The 13,959-nt window shown below is 43.9% G+C and overlaps 1 protein-coding gene across 8 annotated transcripts in view; it reads left to right on the plus strand.

The window, feature by feature from the left end:
* CEP128 (centrosomal protein 128) overlaps positions 1–13,959 on the plus strand; it is a 263,923-nt gene that overhangs the window by 232,167 nt on the left and 17,797 nt on the right. For 6 of the 8 annotated variants that reach the window (XM_053284676.1, XM_053284675.1, XM_053284678.1 and 3 more), the window contains one exon: positions 6,539–6,641. The exons of 1 other annotated variant lie outside the window; for it this stretch is intronic. In XM_053284676.1, the coding sequence (XP_053140651.1) occupies positions 6,539–6,641 (103 nt within the window). Of the gene's footprint in view, positions 1–6,538; positions 6,642–13,959 lie in introns of those variants that run through there. One more of the 8 variants, XR_008313415.1, reaches the window with a different exon arrangement.

A 13,959-nucleotide genomic window follows, 5' to 3' on the forward strand; every position in this document is an offset into this window, starting at 1 on the left:
TGGCACAGTTCCCACGTTATGCCCCTATCTGACCCAAAGACACTAAAACTTCAAAAATTCACCAAAAATCAGCCCTTTGCTCAATCCCTCTGCAATTGGGGTGGTAACCTCCACCCATTAGGAACTACCACCCCACCCCACTATTTTGCCCCCGGCACCCGAAATTCGAGCAGACGTCACATCAAACCTTTTTGCATTAAAGTCAATGGGATGCAAAAAGGCGGGAAATTCAAATAGACGTCATAGCTCAAAATGGAGGGGGGGGAAGAAGGCAAAAAAATGGAGGTCCGAATCACCCGAATTTTCGGGCCCGAAATTTGGGTGATTCGGCTCGTGCCCGAAATTTCTCGGATCTTTTCGTAGGTGATTCGGTTCGGCCCCGAATCACCCGAAATTCGCTGTTTCGGGCACAGATCGTTCTGTGCCCAAAACATTTTGCACATCCCTAATAGAAATCAATTAATCAGTCAATCAATCAAATAAATAAATTGTTGTATGTGCATTGAACATAATGGGTGAATAACTGTACATGTGTACAGATCTGTATGGGCATACACTGTACACAGATTGTATGTGCATTGAACATAATGTATGAATAGGGCTACAGTGATGGCTTGATCTCAGCCAGATATTGTGAATCCAGTACAAAGCTGATTCTACAACAATATTTCATTTTCATTTAGATTATAAGAAGCTTCCCTTTAACCTACATGGTCTTTGTTGCTGTCATGGCTGTTTAAAAATAGAATAAAATGACTCAGACTGAGTAAGAGAAGAGTGCTGAATTAATTTCACTAACTTGCCTGAAATAGCCTAGAAAATATCTTTTTATTGATAACCCCTCTTGAACTGTACAGGAGTTGTCTGCCTCAAGACCAGAGCTGAGTTGAAACAGTCTAATTTCATTTTCTCTTTTGTTACTGTCAAAATGCAATTCCATCTTTTGGTATGTTTTAAGTGCCTTGACATTTCATCTATTCTTCATCCCAGAAGGAAGTTTGAAAAAGCCCCCAAATTGTGGCATTCCAAACAAACTGGAAGATGATAGAGATCTTTTAATACTGTTAATATGTTCATTCTGGCAAATCCAATCAATAGCCTGGCTGCCCTGTTCTGAACCAGTGGAAGTTGCCATACAGTTATCAAAGGCAGTAATGTAAAATGTGTTGCAGTAATAGAACTTGGATGTTCTTCTGAGTGGTCTCTGGCCTTCACAGAACTGGGCTTCGCATCTGCATGAAGGTCTGTTCAGGAACTTTCCAAGATTCTTTTCCTCCATTTTTTGTCAGTAGCTCCTCCCCCTCTCCTCCCTGAGGTCACATGCTTAGTCCTCAGTTTTTCATCATCTGCTGAGAGAACATCATCTCAGGTTGGTTGGAGCTTCAATTTTTTTTTAATGGAGTGGGGGGTTGCTATCCTCTTTATTCAGTTCAGGGGCGGAGCCACCATTGGGCAAAAGGGTTCAAAGAACCCAGGCCATGCCCAATCAGGGGCCGTGAGAGCAGCCCCAGACACGTCCCCTGCATCTGACATTAGACGCGGGGGCATTGTTTCAGTCCCAAACGGGGCCATGCAGCCCGTTTGGAGCTGAAATCGGCAGCTGGAGCAACTTTCCCTGCCTTAAAGGCAGAGAGAGCTGCTTCTGGTCCCGCTACCAATGCAGCGGGACCGATCTATCTCCCTCCCAAACGGGCCATGTGGCCCCGTTTAGGAGAGAGATCGGCCGGCTGGGCTGCATTACAAAGGCAGGAGCTGATGGTGCAGCAGCAGCAGCGCTGCTTCAGACCTGGCCGGCATGGACAGATGGATGGACAAGCTAGAGTGGAGCGGAGTGCCAAGCAAGCACATACCGTGAGCAAAGAGTCCCGCACCCGCTAGGAAAGAAGAGTGGCAAACTCATTGTTTGTGATACGCATTGGTTATGTACGTGCCCCTCTGCACATGCTCAAAAGAACTTTCCCCTTTTATTTGCATGTTCCAGTTCCATCGCTCAGCTTTAGCAGGCGAAAGAGGTACTGGAGCCAAGGCTTGCATTTTTTGAGAGCATTTGAAAGCATTCCCCTCCCCGCTCCATTTTAATCCTGCGGTCAGAAAGGCAAGGTTAGAGAGCCTGGGAGAGCAATGAGCTCTCCTCTTAACTTTGTGGACCTTGCTTATTTGTTTACATGCCCTCACACTAACACCCTTGTTCGAAAAAGCCGCCCGCTGAAGCCCGCTTTCTGCACCCAAGACAGTGGGAATCTCTCTGCCCGTCCTTTTCTTCTCAGCTTCATTTTCACGCTCCCTTCGGCCAGCTCGACTGGATGGAGATAAACCCCCGGAGGCGGCAGGCAAAAAGGAGGAGGGAGTTCAGTTCTCCATACACAGCAGGCGCACGTGCTGGGCGCACTCTCTGAGGGAGGGTTACTGCACTCAAGCAGTGGCGGTGACTTCGCTCTTTAAATTGGTCTCAAAGCCAATTACAGCTGATCTCCCATTTGATATTTCCCCTTCTGGCTCCTGGCGGAGTTGGGGAGGCGGGGGCAGAGAGACCAGAGGAAGGAATGGGGACCTTGCGAGCTTGGTGTGACTGAGAAGAAGGGCCAGCGAAAAAGTGAGCCTTGGAGAACTTTTCTGGACCAGGCTGCAAATTCAATGAGTGTGGCTTTTCCGGCCTGGCTTGAAACTGTAATAAGAGTGGGGAGTCTTCACTTGTTGAATTTCTGTCTGTGATGCAATTGTTGAAAGCACTGTCGCCCTGCCAGGGAAAGGTGGCAGCATTTTTGGTGCCGCCCCTGGTGCTGGGATCTACCTGGAGCCGAGTACAGTCCCTCTCCCTCCGCTGGGATTGTTTTATTGAAATCTTCCTTCTCTTGCCCATGAGACCACGCCCCCGTGTCTGACATCAGATGCAGGGGCATGGCTAGCCGGGAGAGTCTGACGTAGGATGTGGGGGTGGGGCCATGAGGCCACGGCAGCTGCACACAGGCCGCCGGCAGCCTCGCTCTGCTCCTGATTCAATTATTTTTTATAATAATCTCCTTTATCTATCAGTTTGTAATTTACCTTTCTTGATCTCACATCTTGTGTTTTTCTGTGGTACCCCTGCTTACACTTTATCAATTCCCTCCTGTCCCCCCTCCTTCCCTGTCAAGGGGCAGGGATCTTTCAGGAGGGAAAGTATTTATGGCTGGTAAGTCCACATTCAAACGCTGCACTAACTGCAGAGCAAATTAGCCCTCAATGGATGGTCACCAGCTTTGCCTTCTCTTTCTGGGGGAAGGACATATTGTCCAGAGTTGTGTCCCAAAAATTTACTTGTCAAGCTAGACCCAATAGGGTCTCTAGACTCAGATCTGTTTTGTGGGAATGAGCGCTGTTGTCGCCAAGCACCATAGACTCTGGAAGCTCTGTGGCTATGAAGCACACACTGAGCAAAATTCCTGCCAAGACACTAGAATCCAGAGTCTTAGATAACTGACCCCTAGACTCAGAAATCCCTTCACTTCCTTTGGGATCAGCAGCATCAATTTTGGCAGTTCCATCAGTGCCATCCTTAGCAGGGCCAGTAGTTCCAGCTCCTTCGGGACTGGAGGATGATAGCAGTAAGCAGACTATTCTGACATTGTCCCAGACTCCATCTCAAGTAATGATGAAAACAAAAAATAAAGCAAGATCCCTTTAAAAAAAATACTTAAAAAGAAGAAAAAGATGGTTCCACCAAAGCCAGTACAGGTTGCTGGGCTCGGGGCCAAGGCTGAATGTGAAGTGGAAAGGCAAACTGAACACATTACCACCTCCAAACCTATGAAGGCTTTCCCACAAGCCAAGTATCACAAGCCCCAGGAAACGACCCCCTCAATACCATGGGAGTCGCAGGAACACATTGACTCACCCCCAGAGACTGAGGACCAAATAGAGGATCAGGTTGTGTTTGTTTGTTTGTTTGTTTGTTTCAGCTGATTTCAGATTTCAGCTGATTTCATTACTCAGAAGCCAGGATATGAATTAGGGATCCATATTTCATAACTGATGAGACAGGGTTTGGAAAGGACACCCACAGTTCAGAAACCCCATACCAATTATGAGGTGATCCAGCTCCTCAGCCCAAAATATGGCTTGCATCATCTACCCTCAGGCTCTCCTGCTCCCTGTTTTTCCTCCTCTTCCTCTTTCTCCTCCTCCTCCTCCTTTCCTAAACTTCCCTTGAGTTGTTGGGAGGAGGGAAATCAAAAGCAAATAACGCTGGGGCGCGGGAGACAGAGAGTCTATCTTTTAAGTTTCTAGTAACACAATAGAAGCTTCTCAGTATACCTGAGAACCTCCATTCCCATAAGGAACACTGGGCTCTGTCGCTTTTAATGCCTTCTGGCCAGGGGTGCACCTAGATGAGCTTAGTGCTTGGACCAACCTTTCTATGAGCCCCCCCATCAGGTGGCCTGCTGCCGTGAGGCCCCCAAAACCTACTTGCGGGTGGGGGTCTCCTTCTGTTGCTAACCTATGTGAAAAAAATTTAAAAAAACAAAGGTGCTGCGTGGCCAAGGGGTGGCTGCGGGGTGGAGCAGACGAGTCAACCTCCTCCCCCCGCTCCTAGCAGAGGCGGCGATGGGGAGAGCAATCGCTGGGTGTGTCTTCTCTGCCCAGCAGCTGCTGTGAACTGCAAGGCGTGCCTGCGCAGTTCAGAAAAAGCTCGGCACAAGTCTGTGAGACTTGCAGCAATCTTTTTCTGAACTGCGCAGATGTGCCTCGCAGTTCACAGCAACCACTGGGCAGAGAGGATGTGCCCAGCGGCCACTGCCCCCATCATTGCCACCGCCACCAAGCGGGGAGCTGGTCAACTATTTGGCTCGCCACCCCTCAGCCACACACGGTGGCTGTATTTTTTTAAAAAACCAATGGCACGTAGGTCAGCTGTGGTGCAGCAGGCAGGTGTGTGGTGGCTGTAGGAGGCTCCCCAGCCATTGGAGGACCCCCGGACCTTGGAGGCCGCAGACCAGGGCCCCAAGGTCTGGGGGTTAGAGCGCCTCTCCTTCTTGCTCACTCTGTTCATCCAGAAGGAATGGGAACTTAAATGGTTGTTCCTCAGTTGTCATCCTTCCCTGTCACCATTCCCCCACCCCACATTTCCCAAAATTCCCAGCACCAAGAGAGCCTGGAGACCATGGAGAGCTGACAGAAAGTTTGCCAGGCCATAGCCTTTCTGAGCTTTTTACAAGACTTATTTGAGGAATTTCAGAATGGTTGACTCCATTCCAGATCAAAGTGACATCTCTCACTAGTATGGGCACAGATGTATGTCACAATCCCGAAAAGTCATTTAGGTTTGTCCATATCTACTGTGACCTGTGATGTTTTTCAAAGAAAATCTTTGACATCCTAACCAATGCAAACATACAGCCAAAAGAAGCACTCCTACAGTGGATGCATTCCTGCTTCTACAGTGCTGGTACTCAGATGCTGGAGGGGGGAGGATACAGTTTTTGCTGATCTCCTTTTCCCCTGCAAGCGCTTTGTGTTGCTGAGGTCTGCATAACCCTCAGGGGCATATTACCAAGTCACACAGAGTGCTTCTAAGAGAAGAGGGATCAGCAGGAATCTGCCAAAAAAAAAAAAAAAAAAGCCACTTACCCGTGAGGGTCTATACTACAGAAGAGAAATTACTTTTGCTGCATGCTTCTTTGGGTTGTATGCATGTTATGTTAGGGTGTCAGCCCTTAAGTGTTGTGTAACAACCTAAAAAGCAGGTTCTCGTGCAGTGCAAGGTATTTCTGTTTGGAATCAAAAGCATCAGACATCCCACTACATGCAGTTATAGCCATGCAGAATTTGTGCATGCCGAAATTATTTTACTGATTTTTTAAAGGACATTGATTGCATTGCATTGCATTGATTGATTGATTGATTGATTAAATGCTGTCAAGTCAGTGTTGAGTCTTAGCGACCACATAGATAGATTCTCTCCAGGATGATCTGTCTTCAACTTGGCTAAGGTCTCTCAGTGGTCCATTCATTGCTGTCGTAATCGATTCCATCCACCTTGCATTGCATTGAGTGCCTTATTATTATGAAACTGGAAGATTACATTTAATAACTAGCACATGGATGGGGTTGAAAGAGTGTCAAACAAGTATTCAACTTGACTTTCTTTAGTCTAAAATCAATGTATGTGGGTTTGTTTGGGGTTGTTTTGCACAAATGCTTAAATTTCATGCTGCAACAAACTGAATAAGCATCATTGCTAGATGTCATTTTGCATGTTTAAGGATCTTTGTGTGTGTGAGAGAGAGATTCCCATTTATTACATATGTTTCAACAAGGAACTGCAGAACTTGCAGTTGCAAGTACAGAAGATGACCTTGCCTATAATTCTATCTGTTGACAAGGACACAGAATTGGAGAGGAAATCAGATTTAATGCTAACTACAAGATTTACATTCTGAACACTGAAACTAGATGTTATCAGTTTAAAAGAATTCTCTGGCTTTAGGCTGTTTTTAATCTCAAAAGATAAAGGAACACATATCAAAATCAGCTCCTTCATTTTCATTCCCTCTCACAGGATAAGAAAACGGGTGCTGATATTTCTTCTATACTCAGTGCATCTTCCAACTGGCGAGCCAACACTAGTTTTATGTCCAGCTCCTTGCTTTCCAATTCAGGATGTAAGTATTGAACTTCTGTAGAGAATTCCCATAAAACAATTCTGGTGACCTCTTTGTGAGATGAGGCAGGGATCTTTTTCCATTTCCTTAATTGGGTTAATCAAAACATTATTGTGATGATGCTTAGCAAGAATAAGAAAAAGGAGGGGGCCAGCTAAACTGGTTTTCTTTTGCTGGTGGTCTCAAAACAATCAGCAAAGAAAAAACGTTGCACCCATCAGCAAAAGAGGGCCATATAGAGATTCCATACAATAAATCCTACACATTATTTGTAGTTATGTGCACGAACCGGTCCAGAGGGCATTATAGAGGCCTCCGAACCGGTTCAGATGTGGCCCGGTACGGCGGTACGGCACCGGGGGTGTGTGTCTCCCTTTAAGGGGGGGTTGTACTTACCTTTTCCCCCTCCGGCACTCTGGTTTTTGACAAAGTTTGGGGGGCAGCAGCGTTCCTCCCTGCTGCCCCTGCCTCCTTTGTTTTCCGGAAAGACCAGAAGTAGCTGTCGCGTGTGTGCCTCGCACGTCGCATGCGTGACATGCACACGCAACGTGCAATGTGCACAGGGCACGGTGGCAGGCACATGTGCGGCGGCTACTTCCGCTATTTCCAGAAAACAATGGGGGCAGGGAGGAACACTGCAGCCCAAAAAACTTTGTCAAAAAACGGAGCGCCGGATGGAGAAAAGCGGCAGGAGGGGTAAGTACAAACCCCCCACCCTTAAAGGGGACCCCCCCCCGGCGCCAGACCACACCTCCGCAGTTCTGTGCACATCCCTAATTATTTGGCACCTTATTGGAATTTGCCTCCTGTTTCCCTTTGGCTCAACATAATCAGCTTCTTCCACTGAGTGTCTTCCATGTGGTTTTTCCTCCAGGTAATGAACATATCTTCTGACATCTTGCACATGGATTTATGTACATGTGATTTATGCTTATGTGAGTAGAATAGCTACTTCACATGCACAGTAGAAGTCAAGGCAATGGTAGCATAGCTGGCTGCCTTGACCAAGACCCCTGAAACTATCAATATCAAAATTCTTGCAGGAATTCAATGCATCCCAAATACGATAGGCAGGAAATTGGACTGGCTGATTAAAAGATCTTGCAAAATTCTGATTTATTCTTAAGAACATAGGAAGCTGCCTTATACTGAGTCAGATCATTGGTCTATCTAGTTCAGCATTATCTACACTGACTGGTAGAGGCTCTCCAGGGCTGCAGGCAGGAGTCTTTCCCAGCCCCACCTGGAAATTCCAGGGATTGAACTTGGGACCTTTTGCGTGCAGGCAGATTCTCTTCCACTGAACTACAGCCCTGTCCCCTAAGGGGAATATTTTACAGCAGAAAGTAGTTGCCCAAGCAAATGCAACCCAGGATAAATCTTGCTTAGCAAAGAGTTCGTGCTTGCTACTGCTACTTGTTGTACTGAGCGCAACAATTTTGTGTACATTTATAAACAATACAGATTATATTTCACATAAAAGAGCTATTCTTTGATAATAGAGACCTTGTATTAATTTTTGCTGAGGTCCACCTCAGATACTATGTTTACGCAAAGAAAGGATTCAAGGGGGAATCTATGTAGCATTCTTGATTCATCATTGCGTCTTCATGTGTGCCACTGGTCTCCAGCCTGTCATTGTGAGCTAAGCCCACCTTCCTGTTTTGTAAAGTCCCAAGTATCTGATTAATTTAGCGTGCTAATTAAATTAAAATCTAGCTTCAGTTTTTGGATGGTTGTTGGAATAGCTTTCTAAATACAAAAATCAACTTCTAAGCATAAATCCATGGTTGAATTGTTTGATAATAACCTTTAATGTTATAGATCACTTTGTCCTAAGATAATTACCTGCCATTCAAAAACTTGATTAATGAGATTCTAAAGGAATTATGCTTTTCTACCTAAACTTTATCTTCAGCATCTCTGCTTAGCAAGCATAAATCAGTAGAGATCTGTAAAATCATGATGAAGTACGTAGTTTACATTTTCACTTGTATAAGTTAAGGCACTAAAATGTAGTTTTAAGTTCATAGTTCCCATTTCCTTATTGCAGGTGACTAACATTGTTTTCTCAGTTTATATAGCAGAATGACAATTCTTTAAAAGCATCAACTGTGAATGTAATAATATTTATTATTTATAAAGTACCTGAAGAACTAGGCACTGTAGTGATTGAATCAAAAGGAGCAAATCCTGCTGCACAATCTTCCAGTCTAAAAAAGAGAGAATATAAAGGATGGGGGAGGGAGGAGGAGAGGCAGAGATTACAGGTCAAAGGCTTGGAAGAAGAGAGATATTTTCAAATGCTGTTTAAACAGTTGCAAGGAGGGGAAAGTATCAGCAGAGAAGGAGAAGACAAATTGGTAGGCTAATTTAAGGGGCATGCCAAAGGGTCATACTTCAGTATTATATTCATCGTATCATAATAGCTGTAATAAAACAACTGAGAAAAATCAACCTTATTTGCCACACAAAACCAGCATTTCCCAAGACTAGCTTTAAAAATTGTATACATCTCCATGGCATCGCCTGCCGTAGGGTGGCATTATATAACACTTCTTGAATTACACTCCTTTTATCAATAAAAATTTCCAGACTTCATCTGTAATTTTGTACTGCATATTTTTCTTCCACTTCACTATATCAGTCTTTTCCCCAAAACAGATGATAAAATTTTGAAAATCTCTTTATCTTTGCTTGTCTTATCTTTCAAAAACGGTTGCATCTCAAAGATTTAATATTACCCATATGCATTCAAAACTCTTCTTATTTGAAGATACACATTAAAAAGGGAGCATATGCATGCCAATTTTATATTGGTTCCCTATAGAACTGCCATCCACTTATCAATCTTTATGTCTGTCTTATACTTCAAATATCGACCTCAGATTTTTATTTTCCAAAACATGCTGATGGATATTTTTATTCGTTTATTGAATCATAATATTTGCTACCTCTTCAAATAAATTTGTTAAACTCTTTTTCTGCTATATAGCTTATTCAATCCATTAACATTTATTGAAGGAGCGTAACAGAGTTATCTTTTGTGGGTTGGATTAATCACATGATAGTCTCACCTTGTCTTATTAATTGTACTTCTAATTTAAAATATAGAAAAGAAATTTCTGCAATTTATCTGATGAGTCTCTTACCTGAAAATGTCACCTATGCTGATGCACAAATTCTCCTCAGGTTGATTCAGAAATTGGTTACTAATTAGAAATATTTTTAGAGATGGGGAAGGGGGAACTTTGCTGTGTATGGGGCGGGGGGGGGCACTTCCAGAAAAGTTCTAAATTGATTTATACAATCAGTTGTGTGTGTTACTAAATTGACTGGGAATCTTATATATTTTTTGTCGAAGTTCTCAGCTCAGGCAAACCTAAGTGAACACACAGACACACCAGGAGGGATTTTTAAGGCTTCAGTGAATAGCAAGTGAGCCTAGAGATGCTCTCAAAGCTTGAGAAGAAAGAAGTTTTAACTTGAATGCTAGTTTGACCAGACTCTGGGAAGCTTACTAACCAAATCAACTGCATACTCTTAGGCTTTTTTTGCATATTCCACTAGGTGTTTCCTAACCCATGTTTCATAAGCTTGTTTGCTAGTAGTAAGATATTGGGGAGGGGGGGCAACAATTCCTTCCAGATGCCTTGGTGTGCAAAGCAAATTACAGCAATTTGCGAGGGAGAAGCAACAAGGAGGGGACACCTTACCCTTCTCTCATCCACTGCTTTCGCCTTGCAACTCCGATCCTGAGGCAGTAATTCTGGGCCACAGCCTCCATTGGGATGTGGGCATCACAAGTGACAGGTGGAAGGAGTGTGAAGCACCCTTGGCCACCTGTCACTTGTGCCCTTCAGAGCTTGCCCTCGCTCTGCCTCTTTGCAGCTGTTTACTAACCAAAGCTGCTACACAAGTGTTTACCACCAAACTTCTTGTTCCGCTCGAGCCTTGCCTAGTCAGCTTAGCATAGCAATAAGAACCTTAACTGCTGTTGCTTTACAAATTTTCTTCCACTTGCTGTACAGAACTTGCTGATTAAGCAGCTCAGCCATCCATTTTTCTGTTTACTCTAAACATCATTGCTGGTACTGTAATATTCATTAATGCAACTTTAATTTGTCGCCTGTGTTTTGGATCAACACTGGAGTTATTTGTAATTTTCACATCTCGGCACAATGCACAGCAGTCTTTGTCAAACAACAGAGGGTGGGCCTTCTTGGGCTGAATGAAATAGTAAGAGAGGATTGGTCCAAATAACTTTGTGTATTATTGGCTTAGATTTTTCCAGAGTGTGAGCTACAATTCTGCAGGAATCAGTGACTATGGCAGGTTAAAAATGAGGTGACATAGGTGAGGGGGGAGATAGGCATAGCCTATGTGTGTTCATCTGGATAACTTCATGGAGGAGAGGTCTGTCATCGGCTACTAGTCGGAGGGCTATAGGCCACCTCCAGCCTCAAAGACAGGATGCCTCTGAGTACCAGTTTCAGGGGAGTAACAGCAGGAGAGGGGGCATGTCCTCAACTCTTGCCTGGGCTTCCAGCGGCATCTGGTGGGCCACTGTGCAAAACAGGATGCTGGACTAGATGGGCCTTGGGCCTGATCCAGCAGGGCTGTTCTTATGTTCTTATGAAGGAGGACAGGCAGTTAAGAACTGGTTTCTAATTTGCAGTAGGAAACAAAGACAATCCAATAAGGTTAGTAGGATAACCTTTCATAACGTTTGTGAAATAGCAAGGTATCAAACTGCTAATTGATCATGGCTATCTGAGTTTCAACCAATTTTCTGGTCATAGCCTTGGGTTGCCTATTCTGTCCTCTTGGGACTCTAGTATAGATAAGAGATGCAACCCACAGTATACAACCCTCACTGAGTCTTAATGCGTGCTTGAATTACAGGACAATATAGGGTTGGTTCATCTCCAGCTCAAACTTTAATATTAGCTGGTAAAGAAATCAACTCCTCCCTGACCCACCTGCAGATTCCAGTCACCCCTGATTACCCATTTGCTTTACTGCTGGTCGACTGAGAGAGAGAGAGAGAGAGAGAGAGAGAGAGAGAGAGAGAGGTGTCTCTCTCCTTCCTTCCCCTTACGCTTGATACTTGTACTCCTAAGACAGTGAGCCAGGCCTCAGAGTGCTGGGAAATTTTTTCATAGGAGGGATTGGACATTACTGTACTGGGATGCAAAAGGTTCCAATCGGACTCTGAATAGGCTGAACTATTTCCCCTTATTCTGAGCCAATTCAAGGAGAACTTAGGCAGCTGGGAGAGGTGCACCTATCACTAGTAAAAATTGTCATAGAAGCTGTATACAGACTGAAGTATGAGGGGGTGAACAAACAAAATCATCTTGCCTTATTACCAAATTCAGGAAGCCAGCATTCCTTTCATCTAAGTAACTCTTCCAAATTACTGGATCTTTTGCATAAAAGGTAATTAAAGGTCATTGCATAAAAGGACAGTAAGACTTCTATCATCAGGTGAGGAAATTAGGTAAATGGGGTTATTTTCTGTAATACAGTTTTCAGTGTAGCAGGTCAACTAGCCTATAAAAGATTTAAAAAGACAATAATTTCCAATTAGCTGACAGCATTAGTGATAGGCTATTGGCAACTCATTAAATTATTCTGGGGGTGGAACATTATTTTGGAAATATCACTAAATTCAGAAGCTGAAGAACACCATTGGCTTTGGTTTCAAACTAAAGAGCAATCTTATCAGCTCTGGCAGAGATAAAGGATTTTCCAATTGCAAGACCACAAGTGTCAGTTTTCTTCAACAATGGGATAATTGTTTTCATATCAAGAGAGGAAAAAAATGTTACTGTAGGAATGATGGGGCAAGCAGAATTGTGCAGGTTGTGTTTGCACTTCATTTTACCTGTGTTGATTAAGCGTTGCAATATCATCATTTCAGCAATAAAGACATGTGGTAATTCTCTGAGTCTAAAAAGCTGCTCCAAGGATAAAAGGCCTTTTTGTTGACTCAGGATGAATTAATATTGGGACATGTGGGTTCTACCCAATTTTTAGTCATAGTTGTTTGCTAATCATTACTGCTCTCTGAGTAACAATGAATCCCTTGGTCATCACACAATACTGTGGAACAAATGAAACAGTCTGTATAGCTGAGTATCTTGAGGTCTTTTATATCATTGGTATCATTACCAAATTGCCCCCCTTTTCACTATTTACATAAAATATTATGACTTTTGAGAATGCACCTTAATTTTTAAAAATATTTAATTTAGGGATTTATCCTGCCCTTCCCCGGTGACTAACAAATCCATCTTAGTAAAACCAATTACATTAAGATACAATCTATAAAGCAAAGTACAGTTTAAATGCAGCAGCATAAAATCAGCTCATTGACTAAATAAAACACCAGGATTAGGAGGCCTTGTGAAATAAAATGTATGCCTTTAGAGGCTGAGCATGCCAACAACACACCATCCAGTTGTGGGAGCACTCATAAAAGCCCCTTATAAAACAGCAACCAAAAACTGCTGAACACCAGCAGTATCCTGCAGTAGCATCCCACTATTTCACAACCCACTCTGATTTCTTTCTTTCCCCCCCTCCTTTTAAAACATGTACATTTAAAATGTATGCCTTTCCAGCTTGGCAGTGCACCTCTCCCTTTCCAAAAAGCAGCAGAAAGGCTATCCTCCCTGTAGCAAGAGTCCCCACTCCTCCCTTTGTGTTGTCCTACATGGCACCACAAACACTGGATTGGGGCTAGTGCCATAGATAAATTTGTGGTGTCAAATTGAAAATTGAACTGTGAATTGAGAATGTCACTTATTTACGCAGCAGTAGTCATATTTGGGCATGCAGCCTGGAGAGGGGATGGGTGGGAGCATGGCAGCTAGCTGACCTCTGTGCTGATGTACCCCTCTAGCCACACACCACACTCTTTTCAGGTTCAGTACTTGTCTGCAGAGGCAAGTGTTGAACCCAAGAGGGGCTTAATCTCTTGGACAGTCAGTATTTGAAATCATGGGGGGAAACTATCCCTATTCCTTGCCTCTGTGGGCAAGCACTAAACCCAAAGAGAACAAGGCATGTGGCTGCAGTGGTGCTGGGGCATAGCTAGTTGGCATGCGCCAGTTCTCTCCCGCTCCATGCATTTAGGTTGAATGCATCAAGAGGGCTTCCACCACTTTTAATTGAAGGTTACACATGACTTGAAACCATGTTTCAGGATGTCTGAAGGCCCTGGCCACAAATCTTAAAAGCAAAATTTCTTGGCAACGTGATTATGTTGCATGTGGAGGAGTCTTCTTCATTTCAAGAAACAATACCGATT

This window comes from Hemicordylus capensis, chromosome 1 (genome assembly GCF_027244095.1).
Source record: "Hemicordylus capensis ecotype Gifberg chromosome 1, rHemCap1.1.pri, whole genome shotgun sequence".
NCBI lineage: Eukaryota > Metazoa > Chordata > Lepidosauria > Squamata > Cordylidae > Hemicordylus > Hemicordylus capensis.